The 18,316-nt window shown below is 67.9% G+C and overlaps 2 protein-coding genes across 4 annotated transcripts in view; both read left to right on the top strand.

Moving 5' to 3' along the window:
- MAPK8IP2 (mitogen-activated protein kinase 8 interacting protein 2) overlaps nucleotides 1–18,316 on the top strand; it is a 51,955-nt gene that overhangs the window by 16,279 nt on the left and 17,360 nt on the right. For 2 of the 3 annotated variants that reach the window (XM_075916729.1, XM_075916728.1), the window contains exons 3-6: nucleotides 2,247–2,471; nucleotides 12,998–13,106; nucleotides 13,673–16,099; nucleotides 17,061–17,136. In XM_075916729.1, the coding sequence (XP_075772844.1) occupies nucleotides 2,247–2,471; nucleotides 12,998–13,106; nucleotides 13,673–16,099; nucleotides 17,061–17,136 (2,837 nt within the window). The remainder of the gene's footprint in view (nucleotides 1–2,246; nucleotides 2,472–12,997; nucleotides 13,107–13,672; nucleotides 16,100–17,060; nucleotides 17,137–18,316) is intronic. The other variant, XM_075916730.1, reaches the window with a different exon arrangement.
- Nucleotides 725–2,075, top strand: LOC142825013 (uncharacterized; the record flags this gene model as incomplete). The annotated part of the gene is made up of 1 exon (XM_075916726.1): nucleotides 725–2,075. A coding segment is annotated over exon 1 (1,176 nt), but the record flags the coding sequence as incomplete, so codon positions are not given.

Below are 18,316 nucleotides of genomic sequence, written 5' to 3'. Positions count from 1 at the left end.
AGGGGATACGGCCGAGGGGGCGCGGCCGAGGGGGCGCGGCCGAGGGGGCGCGGCCGAGGGGAGGAGGCCGAGGGGAGGAGGCCGAGAGGATAACCCCGAGGGGGCACGGCCGAGGGGAGGAGGCCGAGGGGAGGAGGCCGAGAGGATAACCCCGAGGGGGCACGGCCGAGGGGAGGAGGCCGAGGGGAGGAGGCCGAGAGGATAACCCCGAGGGGACAAGGCCGAGGGGATACGGCCGAGGGGAGGAGGCCGAGAGGATAACCCCGAGGGGGCACGGCCGAGGGGATACGGCCGAGGGGAGGAGGCCGAGAGGATAACCCCGAGGGGGCGCGTCCGAGGGGATACGGCCGAGGGGAGGAGGCCGAGAGGATAACCCCGAGGGGGCGCGGCCGAGGGGACAAGGCCGAGGGGAGGAGGCCGAGAGGATAACCCCGAGGGGGCGCGGCTGAGGGGATACGGCCGAGGGGAGGAGGCCGAGGGGATACGGCCGAGGGGAGGAGGCCGAGAGGATAACCCCGAGGGGGCGCGGCTGAGGGGATACGGCCGAGGGGAGGAGGCCGAGGGGAGGAGGCCGAGAGGATAACCCCGAGGGGGCGCAGCCGAGGGGATACGGCCGAGGGGAGGAGGCCGAGAGGATAACCCCGAGGGGGCGCGGCCGAGGGGATACGGCCGAGGGGAGGAGGCCGAGGGGATACGGCCGAGGGGAGGAGGCCGAGGGGATACGGCCGAGGGGAGGAGGCCGAGAGGATAACCCCGAGGGGGCGCAGCCGAGGGGATACGGCCGAGGGGAGGAGGCCGAGAGGATAACCCCGAGGGGGCGCGGCCGAGGGGATACGGCACATGCCCGGGGGGAGGAAAGTTCCTTCCCCTGCACGCGAGGCCAGCGCCAGGGCCATACGATGAACAAGCCGCGCGGTTCGGACAACCCAGGTTCCTTCCTGCCAGCCTGTGGCGCTCGTAAGCGCCTGGAGGACGGGTCTGGCAAGGGCTGTGAGCCGAGAAGGGCAGGGCCTCTGGCGCACGGGGGCTCTCGCCAATTGCCCTGCTCACAAGCACCGGGCTCCGGGGCCGGTCTGGGACGCTCGGGACGGACCCTTCTGGCTCGTGAACCCAGGCCCAGCCGGGCAGAGCGCCAGGGTGCAGAGGCGGGCGCTGAGTCCCTGCTCCGCCCCTCAGTCCCGCCAGCAGCGCCCCGGCCGCGCGCAGCCAGCCAGGCCCCGGGCCGCACGAGGGGAAGGGGCTCGCAGCCAGCCAGGCCCCGGGCTGCACGAGGGGAAGGGGCTCGCAGCCAGGCCAGGCTCCAGGCTGCACGAGGGGAAGGGGCTCGCAGCCAGCCAGGCCCCGGGCCGCATGAGGGGAAGGGGCTCGCAGCCAGCAGGCCCCGGGCTGCACGAGGGGAAGGGGCTCGCAGCCAGGCCAGGCCCCGGGCCGCACGAGGGGAAGGGGCTCGCAGCCAGGCCAGGCCCCGGGCTGCACGAGGGGAAGGGGCTCGCAGCCAGGCCAGGCCCCGGGCCGCACGAGGGGAAGGGGCTCGCAGCCAGGCCAGGCCCCGGGCTGCACGAGGGGAAGGGGCTCGCAGCCAGCAGGCCCCGGGCTGCACGAGGGGAAGGGGCTCGCAGCCAGGCCAGGCCCCGGGCTGCACGAGGGGAAGGGGCTCGCAGCCAGGCCAGGCCCCGGGCTGCACGAGGGGAAGGGGCTCGCAGCCAGCAGGCCCCGGGCCGCACGAGGGGAAGGGGCTCGCAGCCAGCAGGCCTAGCCCCACGCCCCGTGGCGACTGTGGGGGAGGCGGAGAGATGGAGAGAAATGGGCGGGACGCGGGGCCACACAGACATGGGCGGCACCTCCCCGTTCAGGGGGGCACGGTGTCCGCCCAAGCCCTGGCATTTGCAGGAGTGGGAAAGGGCACCGTGTCAGATACAAACCGTGCCCCCCCCGGACACCCCGGGACTGGAGCGCTGCCCCCCAACCCTGACCCCCCCGGACACCCTGGGACTGGAGCGCTGCCCCCCAACCCTGACCCCCCCGGACACCCTGGGACTGGAGCGCTGCCCCCCAACCCTGACCCCCCCGGACACCCCGGGGCTAGAGCGCTGCCCCCAACCCTGACCCCCCCCCCGGACACCCTGGGGCTGGAGCACTGCCCCCCAACCCTGACTCCCCCGGACACCCCGGGGCTGGAGCGCTGCCCCCCAACCCTGACTCCCCCGGACACCCTGGGGCTGCCCCTAACCCTGTGCCCCCCGCAGGACGGGCTGGGGCTGGAGCGCTGTGAGCAGCCGCACCCCATCTGCACCTTCCCGGAGGAGTTCCAGGAGTTCGAGATGATCGATGACGAGGACGAGGAGGAGCTGGACGGGCCGGGCCGGGACGCGCCGCCCTCGCCCTCGGCCTCCCCCATCCCCTCGCCCGGCCCCCCGGAGACGCACAAGCCGCGGCCCAGCACCCTGAGCCTGAGCGCGCCTGGGGCCCAGGTGAGCGACCGGCCGCGCTGCCTGGACAGGGCTGGGGGCTCTCCGCATGGGGGCTCCGGACTGGGGGGCTCTCCGCATGGGGGCTCCAGACTGGGGGGCTCTCCTCATGGGGGCTCCGGACTGGGGGGCTCTCCGCATGGGGGCTCAGGGGACTGGGGGGCTCTCTGCATGGGGGCTCGGGAGACTGGGGGGGCTCTCTGCATGGGGGCTCAGGGGACTGGGGGGCTCTCCGAATGGGGGCTCCGGACTGGGGGGCTCTCTGCATGCGGGCTCAGGGGACTGGGGGGCTCTCTGCATGGGGGCTCAGGACTGGGGGGCTCTCTGCATGGGGGCTTAGGGGACGGGGGGCTCTCTGCATGCGGGCTCAGGGGACTGGGGGGCTCTCTGCATGGGGGCTTGGGAGACTGGGGGGCTCTCTGCATGGGGGCTCGGGGGACGGGGGGCTCTCTGCATGCGGGCTCAGGGGACTGGGGGGCTCTCTGCATGGGGGCTCAGGACTGGGGGGCTCTCTGCATGGGGGCTGAGGGCTCAGGAGGGGGTGTCTCTGTGTGCTGGGCTGAGGGATTTGGGGGTGTCTCCGCGTGGTAGGCTGAGGGGTTTGGGGGGTGTGACGGCGAGTTGGGGGTTCCCCGTCTCCTGCACCCCGAAATGGCACAAACAGACTGCACCAGCTAGTGGAATTGAGGGTGGTTTATTGCTCCTCCAGGATACAGCACAGCACAGATGGAATCTGGTCACAGAGCTGGGCTAGGATGCCTCAGGCCCCCTTGAGATGGGGGAGACTGGGCCCCTAAACTCCAGCCCCTTTCCCTAGGCTCTCCTCCATGCTCTCCAGATAGGAACTCACTAACCCTCTCCAAGCCCTGCCCCCCAGCCAGGGCAGCATCCACCTTCCTTTGTTCCTCTCCATGGGGGGTGTCTGGCCACTGGTTCAACAAGTTTGGCCTTACCTCTGCCTAGCGAGGTTTTCCCTGCTGGGTCTTGCTCCAGACAGCAGGGGTCACCACAGCCCAGCAAGTACCCCCACTACGTCACAGGGGGTGTCTCCGTGTGCCATGTTGAGGGGCTTGGGGGTGTCTGAGTGCTGGGCTGAGGGGATTGGGGGGGTCTCTGCGTGGGGGTTAAGCTTGTCCGTGTTGGATTCCTGTGTGCTCCAGTGTTTGGAGCCAGGCACTGAAGTTGTCTGGTGCTGGGGGGGTCCCTGCACTGGGTCAGGCTCTGTGTGTGCCCGTGTGCAACAGCGTTATTGGGGGCCGTGTGTGTGTGTGTGTGTGTGTGTGTGTGGTGCGGAGGGGCCCTGCCGTGTGTGTGTGTGTGTGTGGTGCGGAGGGGCCCTGCCGTGTGTGTGTGTGTGTGTGTGTGTGTGTGTGTGTGTGTGGTGCGGAGGGGCCCTGCCGTGTGTGTGTGTGTGTGTGGTGCGGAGGGGCCCTGCCGTGTGTGTGTGTGTGTGTGTGTGTGGTGCGGAGGGGCCCTGCCGTGTGTGTGTGTGTGGGGGGGGGGGTGCGGAGGGGCCCTGCCGTGTGTGTGTGTGTGTGTGTGTGTGTGGTGCGGAGGGGCCCTGCCGTGTGTGTGTGTGTGTGTGTGTGTGGTGCGGAGGGGCCCTGCCGTGTGTGTGTGTGTGTGTGTGTGGTGCGGAGGGGCCCTGCCGTGTGTGTGTGTGTGTGTGTGTGTGTGTGTGGTGCGGAGGGGCCCTGCCGTGTGTGTGTGTGGGGGGGGGGGGTGCGGAGGGGCCCTGCCGTGTGTGTGTGTGTGTGTGTGTGTGTGTGGTGCGGAGGGGCCCTGCCGTGTGTGTGTGTGTGTGTGGGGTGCGGAGGGGCCCTGCCGTGTGTGTGTGTGGGGGGGGGGTGCGGAGGGGCCCTGCCGTGTGTGTGTGTGTGTGTGTGTGTGTGTGGTGCGGAGGGGCCCTGCCGTGTGTGTGTGTGTGTGTGTGTGTGTGGGGTGCGGAGGGGCCCTGCCGTGTGTGTGTGTGTGTGTGTGGTGCGGAGGGGCCCTGCCGTGTGTGTGTGTGTGTGTGTGTGTGTGTGTGGTGCGGAGGGGCCCTGCCGTGTGTGTGTGTGTGTGTGTGTGTGTGTGTGTGTGTGTGTGTGGGGTGCGGAGGGGCCCTGCCGTGTGTGTGTGTGTGTGTGTGTGTGTGTGTGTGGTGCGGAGGGGCCCTGCCGTGTGTGTGTGTGTGTATGTGTGTGTGTGTGTGTGGTGCGGAGGGGCCCTGCCGTGTGTGTGTGTGTGTGGGGGGGGGGGTGCGGAGGGGCCCTGCCGTGTGTGTGTGTGTGTGTGTGTGTGTGTGTGGTGCGGAGGGGCCCTGCCGTGTGTGTGTGTGTGTGTGGTGCGGAGGGGCCCTGCCGTGTGTGTGTGTGTGTGTGTGTGTGTGTGTGTGTGTGGTGCGGAGGGGCCCTGCCGTGTGTGTGTGTGTGTGTGGTGCGGAGGGGCCCTGCCGTGTGTGTGTGTGTGTATGTGTGTGTGTGTGTGTGTGTGGTGCGGAGGGGCCCTGCCGTGTGTGTGTGTGTGTGTGTGTGTGTGTGTGTGTGGTGCGGAGGGGCCCTGCCGTGTGTGTGTGTGTGTGTGTGTGTGTGTGTGTGTGGTGCGGAGGGGCCCTGCCGTGTGTGTGTGTGTGTGTGTGTGTGTGTGTGGGGTGCGGAGGGGCCCTGCCGTGTGTGTGTGTGTGTGTGTGTGTGTGTGTGTGTGTGTGTGTGGTGCGGAGGGGCCACTTCCAACCCAAGCCTGGGGGCCTCTCTGTAAAATACCAAACCAGCCGCACCAAGTACTCCAGCTGCCCCCCTGGCCAGCGAGAAGCCTCACAAGCAAATCCCCTCAGACACCCCAGTGCCCCCTGTGCCCCCCACCCCCCTCAGACACCCCAGTGCCCCCTGTGCCCCCCACCCCCCTCAGACACCCCAGTGCCCCCTGTGCCCCCCACCCCCCTCAGACACCCCAGTGCCCCCTGTGCCCCCCACCCCCCTCAGACACCCCAGTGCTCCCTGTGCCCCCCCCAACCCCCTTACACAGGGGAGAGGTTATAACCCATCCCCCACCTCCCCTCAGACACCCCAGTGCCCCCTGTGCCCCCCACCCCCCTCAGACACCCCAGTGCTCCCTGTGCCCCCCACCCCCCTCAGACACCCCAGTGCCCCCTGTGCCCCCCACCCCCCTCAGACACCCCAGTGCTCCCTGTGCCCCCCCCCCAACCCCCTTACACAGGGGAGAGGTCATAACCCATCCCCCACCTCCCCTCAGACACCCCAGTGCTCCCTGTGCCCCCCACCCCCCTCAGACACCCCAGTGCTCCCTGTGCCCCCCCCAACCCCCTTACACAGGGGAGAGGTTATAACCCATCCCCCACCTCCCCTCAGACACCCCAGTGCCCCCTGTGCCCCCCACCCCCCTCAGACACCCCAGTGCTCCCTGTGCCCCCCACCCCCCTCAGACACCCCAGTGCCCCCTGTGCCCCCCACCCCCCTCAGACACCCCAGTGCTCCCTGTGCCCCCCCCCCCCAACCCCCTTACACAGGGGAGAGGTCATAACCCATCCCCCACCTCCCCTCAGACACCCCAGTGCTCCCTGTGCCCCCCACCCCCCTCAGACACCCCAGTGCTCCCTGTGCCCCCCCCCAACCCCCTTACACAGGGGAGAGGTCATAACCCATCCCCCCTCCCCTCAGACACCCCAGTGCTCCCTGTGCCCCCCCAGCCCCCCTTACACAGGGGAGAGGTTATAACCCATCCCCCACCTCCCCTCAGACACCCCAGTGCTCCCTGTGCCCCCCCAGCCCCCCTTACACAGGGGAGAGGTTATAACCCATCCCCCACCTCCCCTCAGACACCCCAGTGCGCCCTGTGCCCCCCAGCCCCCCTCACACAGGGGAGAGGTTATAACCCATCCCCCACCCTCATCAGACACCCCAGTGCTCCCTGTGCCCCCCAGCGCCCCCTTACACAGGGGAGAGGTTATAACCCATCCCCCACCTCCCCTAACACACCCCAGTGCTCCCTGTGCCCCCCAAACCCTCTTACACAGGGGAGAGGTTATAACCCATCCCCCACCTCCCCTTACACACCCCAGTGCTCCCTGTGCCCCCCAGCCCCCCTCACACAGGGGAGAGGTTATAGCCCATCCCCCACCTCCCTGTAGACACCCCAGTGCTCCCTCTGCCCCCCCAGCCCCCCTTACACAGGGGAGAGGTTATAACCCATCCCCCACCTCCCCTCAGACACCCCAGTGCTCCCTGTGCCCCCCAGCCTCCTCTTACACAGGGGAGAGGTTATAACCCATCCCCCACCTCCCCTCACACACCCCAGTGCTCCCTGTGCCCCCCAGCCCCCCTCACACAGGGGAGATGTTATAACCCATCCCCCACCTCCCTCAGACACCCCAGTGCTCCCTGTGCCCCCCAGCCCCCCCTTACACAGGGGAGAGGTCATAACCCATCCCCCACCTCCCCTCAGACACCCCAGTGCGCCCTGTGCCCCCCAGCCCCTCCTCACACGGGAGAGGTTATAACCCATCCCCCACCTCCCCTCAGACACCCCAGTGCGCCCTGTGCCCCCCAGCCCCCCTCACACAGGGGAGAGGTGATAACCCATCCCCCACCTCCCCTCACACACCCCAGTGCTCCCTGTGCCCCCCAGCCCCCCTCACACAGGGGAGAGGTTCTAATCCTTCCCCCCCCCCAGGTTCTCCCAGGCCCAGAGGCCCAGCCCCGTCCCTGCTGTGGCCCAAGGGAGCCCGCTGGCCCGTCCCGTAGCTCGTGTCCTGTGGGGTTTGTTCCGAGGAGGGACGAACGGGCCGGAGTGAAACATGCGGAGTCGATCCCGGACCCCCATGCACAGCTCCGGGTGCAGCCTGCGGCAGGGCTGGAACGCCGCTGGCTCCCGCCGGGTCTCAGGGAGCCGCTGCTGGGCTGGGCCCTCGGTCCCTGCTCTGCTCTGCAGCTCGTGGCCACGCGCCTCCCCCGGGGCGCAGCCGCAGGGACGTGTCACCAAGCCTCAGAGTCCCCGGCCCTGCACCCCCGCAGCCAGAGGGGACTCTCCGGCGGCAGGTAGAAGAGAAGGGCTCTTGGCTCCCCGGGACACGGCACAGCGGGGTCGATGTTAGCGCAGGCGCCGAGAGCAGGCGGCCTCGTTCCGCTGGGGGGGCCTCGTCCCTGGGCCCCTCCCCCCTTTTCCTGCTCTAGGCCCCTTCTCCCACCCTAACCCAGCTGAGACTGCCCCTTCCCACAGGCCCTGCCCCAGCCTGGGGCAGCCCCGCCCGCCCGTTGCCCGCCTTCCGGGCTAGTCGTCATCTCCTGCGTCTGGCCCTCAGGTGTCTGGGCCCAGCACAGGTCTGGGGTGAGCCATGCCCAGCCCCCCATGCGGGGGGAAACTGAGGTACGCCCAGAGCACAATCCAGCACAGAGTGACTAACGAGGAGACGGAGGGGAGCCCCTGCAGGACCCGTGGGCCCCCGGCCTGACCGTTCCCAGCAAGGCCCGCCAGACGGGTGCTGCTCAGCATGTGCGTGGCTGCCGGCCGGCCAAGCCTCCCCCAGCAGCACTGGATACGCCAGGACAGAGCCCGGCCTCACAACCCCTCCCCCCGGGGCTGGCCGGCCCCTCGCGCCCGCGGAACCCGCCAGCCCCTCGCTCGGCTTCTCGCTCCATCCCCCTCGCACCCGCAGCTCCCCCGAGTCTCCTCTGCCAAGGCCAGTGACGCCACCGGGCCTTCCAGGCCAGTCTGCTGGCAGCCTTTGCCCAGGTCTCAGTGAGCCGGCTGCTGTGTCAGACACGCCTCCGGGCCCCACGGCCGGGCCCTGCCTCCTGGCGCTGCAGTGAGTCCCACCGACTCCAGGCAGCTCCCACCCCGGCGCCCTGCAGCCACGTCTCGTCGGGTCCCAAACCGCCCTGGGCCCGCTGCCGGGAGCCAGGCCGTGCAGCACCTCGCAGTCCGCAGCCTTCTGCTGGCGAGCGCGGCTAGCGAGAGTCACTGCCACAGACTCGGGGCTGGAAGGGTCCTTGAGAGGACACGGAGTCCAGTCCCGGCAGGACCAGGCCCCGTCTAGACCATCCCTGACAGGTGCCTGTCCAACCTGCTCCTAAGTATCTCCAGGGATGGAGACTCCACAGCCCCCCCCGGGCAACTTACCCCAGTGTCTGCCCCCCTGGCAGGAAGCGGGCGGTGCCCACGGAAGCTCGCGCTACCATCTACATGTGTTGTTGGTCCCTAAGGTACGTCTACATGGCGGAGCAGTGTTGGGGATACCAGGACTCCCCTGAAATAGCTAGTCCGCGACTTTTGAGACAGCCTGTTACTTTGAAATAGATTTCGATATAACGGGCAGCTTATTCTGACGTCCCGGTGACCATCGTTCCACTCGAAATCAGCCACTCAATTTGCGTAGCTCATTTCGAGCTAAGGCTCTGTGCAGACGCACCCTAAGGCGCTGTGCAGACGCACCCTAAGGCTCTGTGCAGACTCACACTAAGGCTCTGTGCAGACGCACCCTAAGGCGCTGTGCAGACGCACCCTAAGGCGCTGTGCAGACGCACCCTAAGGCTCTGTGCAGACTCACACTAAGGCTCTGTGCAGACGCACCCTAAGGCGCTGTGCAGACGCACCCTAAGGCTCTGTGCAGACGCACCCTAAGGCGCTGTGCAGACGCACCCTAAGGCTCTGTGCAGACTCACACTAAGGCTCTGTGCAGACGCACCCTAAGGCGCTGTGCAGACGCACCCTAAGGCTCTGTGCAGACTCACACTAAGGCTCTGTGCAGACGCACCCTAAGGCGCTGTGCAGACGCACCCTAAGGCGCTGTGCAGACGCACCCTAAGGCTCTGTGCAGACTCACACTGAGGCTCTGTGCAGACTCACCCTAAGGCTCTGTGCAGACGCACCCTAAGGCCCTGTGCAGACGCACCCTAAGGCCCTGTGCAGACGCACCTTAAGGCGCTGTGCAGACGCACCCTAAGGCGCTGTGCAGACGCACCCTAAGGCTCTGTGCAGACGCACCCTAAGGCCCTATGCAGACTCACCCTAAGGCTCTGTGCAGACGCACCCTAAGGCTCTGTGCAGACGCACCCTAAGGCTCTGTGCAGACTCACCCTAAGGCTGTGCAGACGCACCCTAAGGCTCTGTGCAGACGCACCCTAAGGCTCTGTGCAGACGCACCCTAAGGCTGTGCAGACTCACCCTAAGGCTCTGTGCAGACGCACCCTAAGGCGCTGTGCAGACTCACCCTAAGGCTCTGTGCAGACGCACCCTAAGGCGCTGTGCAGACGCACCCTAAGGCGCTGTGCAGACGCACCCTAAGGCGCTGTGCAGACTCACCCTAAGGCTCTGTGCAGACGCACCCTAAGGCGCTGTGCAGACGCACCCTAAGGCGCTGTGCAGACTCACCCTAAGGCTCTGTGCAGACGCACCCTAAGGCTCTGTGCAGACTCACCCTAAGGCTCTGTGCAGACGCACCCTAAGGCTCTGTGCAGACTCACCCTAAGGCTCTGTGCAGACGCACCCTAAGGCTCTGTGCAGACTCACCCTAAGGCTGTGCAGACTCACCCTAAGGCGCTGTGCAGACGCACCCTAAGGCGCTGTGCAGACTCACCCTAAGGCTCTGTGCAGACTCACCCTAAGGCTCTGTGCAGACGCACCCTAAGGCTCTGTGCAGACTCACCCTAAGGCTGTGCAGACGCACCCTAAGGCGCTGTGCAGACGCACCCTAAGGCGCTGTGCAGACTCACCCTAAGGCGCTGTGCAGACGCACCCTAAGGCGCTGTGCAGACGGACACTGAGGCTCTGTGCAGACTGACCCTAAGGCTCTGTGCAGACTCACCCTAAGGCGCTGTGCAGACTCACCCTAAGGCTCTGTGCAGACTCACCCTAAGGCGCTGTGCAGACTCACCCTAAGGCTGTGCAGACTCACCGTAAGGCGCTGTGCAGACTGACCCTAAGGCTCTGTGCAGACTCACCCTAAGGCGCTGTGCAGACGCACCCTAAGGCGCTGTGCAGACTCACCCTAAGGCGCTGTGCAGACGCACCCTAAGGCGCTGTGCAGACTCACCCTAAGGCGCTGTGCAGACGCACCCTAAGGCTCTGTGCAGACTCACCCTAAGGCGCTGTGCAGACGCACCAAGGCTCTGTGGGGGGTGTTTCTGTGCATGGTGTGTGTGTTTCTGTGTGTGTGTGGTGTGGGTATGTTTCTGTGTGGGGTGTGTGTGTTTCTGGGGGGGGGTTCTGTGTGTGTGTTTCTGTGTGTGTGTGGTGTGGTGGTGTTTCTGTACGTAGGAGGGTGTTTCTTAGCATGGTGTGGGTGTGTTTTTCTGTGTGTGTGTGTGTGGTGTGGGTGTGTTTCTGTATGTGGTGCATGGATGTGTCTGTGGGGGGGTGTTTGTGTGTGTTGGGTGTGTGTGTGTTTCTGTTTAGGGTGTTTGGGGTGTGTGGTGTGGGTGTGTTTCTGTGTGTGGGAGGGTGTTTCTGTGTGTGTGTGTGTGTGTTTCTGTGTGTGTGTGGTGTGGGGGTGTTTGTGGGAGGGTGTTTCTGTGTTTGTGTGTGTGTGTGATGTGGGGGTGTTTCTGTGCGTGGGGTGTGTGTGTTTCTGTATGTTTATGTGGTGTGGGGGTGTTTCCGTGGGTGGAAGGGAGGCCGGGGGTGTGGAACGGGGGGTCCGTGGGGGTTACAGGGTGTGACGGACCGGGCCATGTCTGGGCACAGCTGAGGGCGCCGCTCAGGGCGAATTGCTCAAATCCGGGGCTTCTTACAGTCCCCCTGACTGGTGACCTCTCCAAACAGGCCACAAACCAGTCCCACAGAGCGCTTCAGCCGCCTGCCTGAAGCCTCCCGAGCAAACCCCCCCCCCCCGACACCCCAGCAATATCCGTGCCCCAGATGGCCCCGGGCCTCATACACAGGTGGGGGGTCCTAGCACCCAATCCCACCTACCCCGAACAAGTTCTGTCCGGTTCCAAGAAACCAGCCACAGATCCCTGGTCAATTTACCCTCTGGATCTTACCCACAAATCACGCTGGGCCAATCCTTTAGAATCTATATCTAAAGGTTTATTATCACAAGAAAGAAAAGCCTGAGAGTAAGGTTGTTAAAGTACAGTACGTTACATGCACCGAATCTCCCAGTCCTCGATGCAGGCTCATAGCAGCGATATTGCAGCTGCTGGTTAAAAGTCCTTGGTGCACATCCTATGCCAGGCTGGGTCCACAGGTCTTCCCAGCTCGTGATTCCCTGTGAGGCCATATCTGGGGTCAGGAGCAGATCTGGAGACCACATGGAGTCGGCCACATGGCCTATTTATACCCCTCCTGGTTCCTTCCAAGCCAGCTAGAGTCACGTGGCCACTGGCCAGGTGTGTCTTTGGCCTCCAGAGATCCATTGTTCCCTGGAGACTTGCTCATTAGCACGTCCATAGGCAAACATTCCTGGCCCATTGCTCAACCACATACAGAGAAACTTCCAAAAGCAGCGAGGAGTCCTGTGGCACCTCATAGACTAACCGAAGTGTCGGAGCATGAGCTTCCGTGGGCAAAGACCCACTTCGTCAGATGCATGTAGTGGGTCTTTGCCCACGGAAGCGTATGCTCCGACATGTTGGTTAGTCTCTCAGGTGCCACAGGACTCCTCGCCGCGTTTGCAGATTCAGACTGACACGGCTCCCCCGATACAGAGAGATTCCAGTCGCCATGCAGAGTACAGGTTCCTAGCTCCGCACACAGGCATTATACAGGCATATGAAGAGCATATTCAGAACCGGCAGCCAATAAGCTTTTGTTTGACACGTCACATGGGCCCCTTTGTACCACTTTGGGGCGAACCCCCCCCCACGGGCGCAGCAGAGACCCGGCTGCTCCCCTCACAATCCGATAACGTGACACAGCGTTGCTGACTGGGCTGTTCAGCCACGGCAGGGGCCAGCAGGGATCCCAGGCCCGGAGGGGCCTGTCCTAGCTGCATGTGGCCTTCGCCTTGGTCCCCCTCAGACCAGCAGGCCCCCCAGTGCTGCCAGCCAGGGGCCGAGGGGGAGCCCTGTGGGGCTGTTGCTATTTCACACCTTTGCCACCACTTTCACTGGCAGGTGCCCAGCCCAGCTTTGCTCTAGGAGACCGATCCCCATGAAGCACTGCTAGGGGAGCCCCCCCTTACCTCTGGCCCTCCCACCCCTCGCCCCCAGACCCATTTCCTGCACTCACTGGCTCTCCTCTTTCATAGGCACCAGGGCTAAAACAAACCCAAGGCAGCATTTGGTCACACAGCACAGACAACCTGTGGAACTCCTCGCCAGAGGATGGTGTGCAGGCTGGGACTCTAACAGGGTTCAAAACAGACATTCATGGGGACAGGGCCATCACTGGCTGTTAGCCAGGCTGGGCAGGGATGGGTCCCTGGCCTTGGTTTGTCAGGGGCTGGGAATGGGCGACAGGGGAGGGACCCGGGAGGGTTCCCTGGTCTGTTCGCTCCCTCCGGGGCCCCGGCACCGCCCACAGTGGAGGACACGGGCTGGACGGGCCTTTGCTCTGCCCCCGTCTGATGTTTCCTCCTTCTTCCTGACCAGGACTCGCTGAACAACAATGGCAGCTCCCCGCCTCCTCCCCCCGCCCAGCGGGCCACCTGGCAGGAGACCCTTCGCCACTCCTCCTCCTCCTCCTCGTCCTCGCACACTGGTGAGCGCACGACCCTCCCCCACCCTGGGGCAGCCTGGGCAGGCGCGCGTGGGTCTGAGCTCAGCTGTGGGGCAGCTCTCGCCCTGGGGCCGGGTGGGAAATCGGGGGGAGGGCGAGGGACCCCAGGGAGGGGGCTGGGCAGAGTCGCGTTTCCTCGCCCCCCAGGCCTGCCCTCAGGCAGCCCAGTGCCTGGTGGGACCCGCTGGGCACGTCCCCGGCTCCCGCGGACGAGGGGGGCTGGCGGCAGGATTCCTTGCCCCCGGCGCTGGGCTGCCCCTCTCCACACGCCACAGGGGATCCCACCCAGCCACGCAGTCCAGCCCCGCCTGGCCACGGCGGCCGTCCCAGCCCCCTGCCTGCCGAGCGCCGAGGCTGCCGGGCCGCCGGGGCCTCCCCACAAGGCACTTGGGGCCCATCCTGCTCTCCCTGGTGCCCGGAGGGACGTGGCGCCGCGGCTCCGTCCCGCCTCAGCACAGGGCACCGTCCCCATGGGGCGCAGGGGGAGGGAGGGACCCGGCCGGGGGGCTGGTTCAAGCCCTGAGCTCGGCTCTCTGCTCTCTCTCCAGGGCACCTGTCTCCTTCCCACCCGTGTGTCCAGGACGGCCCCTGCCAGGACAGCCGGCGCGGCCTGGGGCTGAGCCCTGAGGAAGGGGGCCAGGCTCCGGCGCTGCTCACACCCTCCCAGTATGACTCGGAAGGCAACAGACATGAGTCTCTGGCCCATGGTAACCAAGCGCCGCACAGAGCCGGGGAAGATTATAACATGAACCTCACCTCCTCGGCGCCGTGCTCACCGCATCCCCCGGCTCCCCTCCGCCGGCCGCCGGCTAAACCGCCTCTCTCTCCAACAGGGCCTGCCGCTCCCCCCCCAGCCCCCTGCTCGCAGCCCCGAGCCACCGACAGCCACGGCCCCGAGCCGGCGCAGGAGAGCCGAGAGCCCCGAGAGGAGGGGAGCCCCGTGGGCGGCGAGACAGGCCTGGCTCTCACTCGGGGCTCCCCCAGCCCCCTCCTCAGCCAGGCCAGCACCCCGCTCTCCGAGGAGGAGCCGCCCAAGAGCCCTGGAGCCCGAGTCTTCGCTGATGGGCGGGAGGGGGCCGGCGGGGGCCCCGCGGGGTCCTATGCCTGCCTGCGAGGCCTGAGCGAGCAGCTGAGCTCCGAAGGGGAGGGCCCGCACAGCAGCAGGGCCGCCAGCCTCCGGGGGCTCCCCTCGGGCTCCTCCGAGACCACGTCTCCGTCGTCCGACCCCGGCATCGAGGCAGATCTCACCAGCCGGAACTCAAAGCCGTTCCTGCCCCGCGGCCGCCACGGCGAGGCCCTCAGCTCCCCGGGCTCCGACTCCGACGTCGAGGGGGAGATCGAGGCGGCTTTCGCCTGCGGGGGCCGCCTGGCCAGCAACATGATCTCCTCCATCTCGGAGACGGAGCTGGACCTGAGCAGCGGCAGCAGCAGCGGCAGGTCCTCCCACCTCACCAACTCCATCGAGGAGGCCAGTTCCCCCACCTCGGAGGCGGAGCTGGAGACGGAGCTGGAAGGCCGGGGGGTGATGAGCCTCAAGGACGCGCTGCTGCTGGCTCAGCGCAAGCAGGAGGAGGAGGGGGCCTTGGAGGGGGAGCTGCCGGAGAGCCGCTTGAGCATGGTGGGGAGGGAGAGCCTGGCCGACCTGAAGATGGAGGGGTACTATGACACCTTGAACCCGGAGGACTCCTCGGCCCCCCTCGACCAGACAGACGTGTCCGGCTCCAGCCCCCTGGATCTAAAGATCGACCCGGACCACAGCCTGGAGAGCATCCGCCGCTCCTTCTACCTGCCCGTCAGGCCCCAGCTCCTGCCCGAGGGGGCTGGCGAGGGGACCAGCGAGTACGACTCGGACTCGGAGTCGGAGCCGGACCTGAGCGAGGACTCGGACTCCCCCTGGCTGCTCAGCAACCTGGTCAACAAGATGATCTCGGAGGGCTCGTACCCGCTCCGGTGCCCGGACGAGTGCTTCCCAGGCCACTCCCTCTGCGACACCATCTCCCCGGCCTCCGACCTGGAGCCCGAGGGGCTGGAGGGGCCCCAGGACTCCCCGGGCAGCCAGGCCAGGCGGGGCCTCCGGGCCTGCTGCCAGCAGAGCATCGAGCTGGTGGACATGGAGACGCTGCGCAGCTCGCTCCAGGGCACGGCGGACGAGAAGCCCACGAGCACCAGCCCCGCCCCCCAGGCCTCGCCCCCGGCAAGCGACTCGGGCCCGTGCCTGCTCCTGAGCAACCCGACCAACGACACCATCACGCCCGTGTTCCTGGGGCAGCCCGCCGCCCTCGACCGGCTGGCCGTGCTGGGCTGCTGCACGGGGCCCGTCCACACCTTCCCCTTCGGCGCCCCCAGCACCCAGGCCTCAGAGCCGGCCCCCGGAGCCCAGGGCACGCAGACGGAGCCGGCCCCCGGGCCAGAGGCCTGGGCCGTCGATAAGGACCTGGACTCGGGGATCCTGGAGGACAGCGACCTGATCGACGACGTCCGGTTAGCGAGCCTGGCCCGGAGCCCCGAGGCCTTCCTGCCCGGGCTCGACGTCTCCACCGCCAAGACCAACCGGGGCTTCAGCCTGAGCTACTCCGCCGAGGAGCACGAGGCGCCCTACTTCGGCCACCTGCAGGGCTCCCCCTTCCCCGAGGCCGCGCCCAGCTTTGAGGAGGACCTGCCGCTGCCACCGCCCCCCACGGGCCTGGAGCCGCGGGCGCTGGACGAGTCCCTGGCCTACGACTCCATCAAGTACACGCTGGTGGTGGACGAGAACACGCAGCTGGAGCTGGTGAGCCTGCGGCGCTGCACCTCGGTGCTGAGCGACGACAGCGAGCTGCTGCGGGCCTGCGAGCCGGAGGAGGACGAGGAGTTCGGGGAGGGGCTGACGGCGCAGGACGGGCTGAGCTCCTCCGAGGACTCCTCCCCCGAGGCCGACCTCCACTTCTCCAAGAAGTTCCTCAATGTCTTTGTCAACAGCACGTCCCGCTCCTCCAGTAAGTGCCGGCTCCTGGCCCCGCCGGAGAGCCCCTCGCCCAGGCCCACGGGCTGCCACGGGCCTCCTGAGCCACGGCTGCGTGCGTGGTGCCGAGGCCGGCGTGGCCTGCAGGGCGCCCTGCTGCCCGCGTGAGCCTGCTCCGTGGCCCACATCCTCCCCCAGCCGGGCCACACTCCCGTGGACGAGGGGCCTAGTCATTCCTGCCGGCAGCCCCCTTCCTCCCTGGCGGCCCTGCGGCCCGGCAGACGAGCCCTGAGATGAGCCGGGAATGGACCCGGGACCTCTGCTCGCCCCACTGGGCCTCCTCCTTCCCCTCTGGAGACGTTCCCCCCCCACAGCGGGGGCTGGCCCATCACACCTGCCTGCTCCCCCTGGGTCTGTTTACACCGCCCCCCTAGTTCGAACTAGTGGGGTAATGTAGTCATACGGAGTTGCAAATGAAGCCTGGGATTTGAATTTCCCGGCCTTCATTTGCATAAAGCCGGCCGGCGCCATTTTTAAATGTCCGCTAGTGCGGACTCCGTGCCGCGCGGCTACACGCGGCTACACCCGGCTACACGCGGCTACACGCGGCATGGAGTAGCTAGTTCGGACTAGGCTTCACGAGGAGTAACGGTAGTTTGGAATCGGAAGCCTAGTCCGAACTAGCTAGTCCGTGTAGCTGCGTGGAGCCGCGTGGAGCCGCCTGGAGCCGCCTGGAGCCGCGGGCACGGGGTCCGAACTAGCCGGCATTTAAAAATGGCGCCGGCCGGCTTTATGCAAATGAAGCCCGGGAAATTCAAATCCCAGGCTTCATTTGCAACTCCGGTTGCCTACATTAGCCCCCTAGTTGGAAGCAGCGGGTTAGTGTAGACAGACCCTGAGACGCTCGGGCCGGGGGTCCCCACTGGGGCCCAGCTGGGTCAGGTCTTCTTTGCTTGGCTAGTGGAAACCCCCCCTGATCCCTCCTCTGCTCCCAGGTACCGAGTCCTTCGGCCTCTTCTCCTGCCTGGTGAACGGGGAGGAACGGGAGCAGACCCACCGGGCCGTCTTCAGGTGAGCAGAGCAGCCCGGAAACCCCCAGCGCAGCCCCCCGGCCGGGAACCTGCCCCAGCCCCCCAGCGCAGCCCCCCGGCCGGGAACCTGCCCCAGCCCCCCAGCGCAGCCCCCCGGCCGGGAACCTGCCCCAGCCCCCCAGCGCAGCCCCCCGGCCGGGAACCTGCCCCAGCTCCCCAGCGCTGCCCCCCCGGCCGGGAACCTGCCCCAGCCCCCCAGCGCTGCCCCCGCCTGTCCGGGAACCTGCCCCAACCCCCCAGCGCTGCCCCCGCCTGGCCGGGAACCTGCCCCAGCCCCCCAGCGCGGCCCCCGCCTGGCCGGGAACCTGCCCCAGCTCCCCAGCGCTGCCCCCCCGGCCGGGAACCTGCCCCAGCCCCCCAGCGCGGCCCCCGCCTGGCCGGGAACCTGCCCCAGCCCCCCAGCGCGGCCCCCGCCTGGCCGGGAACCTGCCCCAGCCCCCCAGCGCGGCCCCCCGGCCGGGAACCTGCCCCAGCCCCCCAGCGCTGCCCCCCCAGCCGGGAACCTGCCCCAGCCCCCCAGCGCGGCCCCCGCCTGCCGGGAACCTGCCCCAGCCCCCCAGCGCGGCCCCCGCCTGCCGGGAACCTGCCCCAGCTCCCCAGCGCTGCCCCCCCGGCCGGGAACCTGCCCCAGCCCCCCAGCGCTGCCCCCCGCCTGGCCGGGAACCTGCCCCAGCCCCCCAGCGCGGCCCCCGCCTGGCCGGGAACCTGCCCCAGCTCCCCAGCGCTGCCCCCCCGGCTGGGAACCTGCCCCAGCCCCCCAGCGCGGCCCCCGCCTGGCCGGGAACCTGCCCCAGCCCCCCAGCGCGGCCCCCGCCTGGCCGGGAACCTGCCCCAGCTCCCCAGCGCTGCCCCCCCGGCCGGGAACCTGCCCCAGCCCCCCAGCGCGGCCCCCGCCTGGCCGGGAACCTGCCCCAGCTCCCCAGCGCTGCCCCCCCGGCCGGGAACCTGCCCCAGCCCCCCAGCGCGGCCCCCGCCTGGCCGGGAACCTGCCCCAGCCCCCCAGCGTGGCCCCCGCCTGGCCGGGAACCTGCCCCAGCCCCCCAGCGCTGCCCCCCCCAACCGGGAACCTGCCCCAGCCCCCCAGCGCTGCCCCCCCGGCCGGGAACCTGCCCCAGCCCCCCAGCGCGGCCCCCGCCTGGCCGGGAACCTGCCCTAGCCCC

The sequence above is a fragment of the Pelodiscus sinensis genome, unplaced genomic scaffold (assembly GCF_049634645.1).
Source record: "Pelodiscus sinensis isolate JC-2024 unplaced genomic scaffold, ASM4963464v1 ctg58, whole genome shotgun sequence".
Classification (NCBI taxonomy): domain Eukaryota; kingdom Metazoa; phylum Chordata; order Testudines; family Trionychidae; genus Pelodiscus; species Pelodiscus sinensis.
The sequence above is the reverse complement of the archived record's forward strand: the minus strand, read 5'-3'. Positions and strand labels throughout refer to the sequence as shown.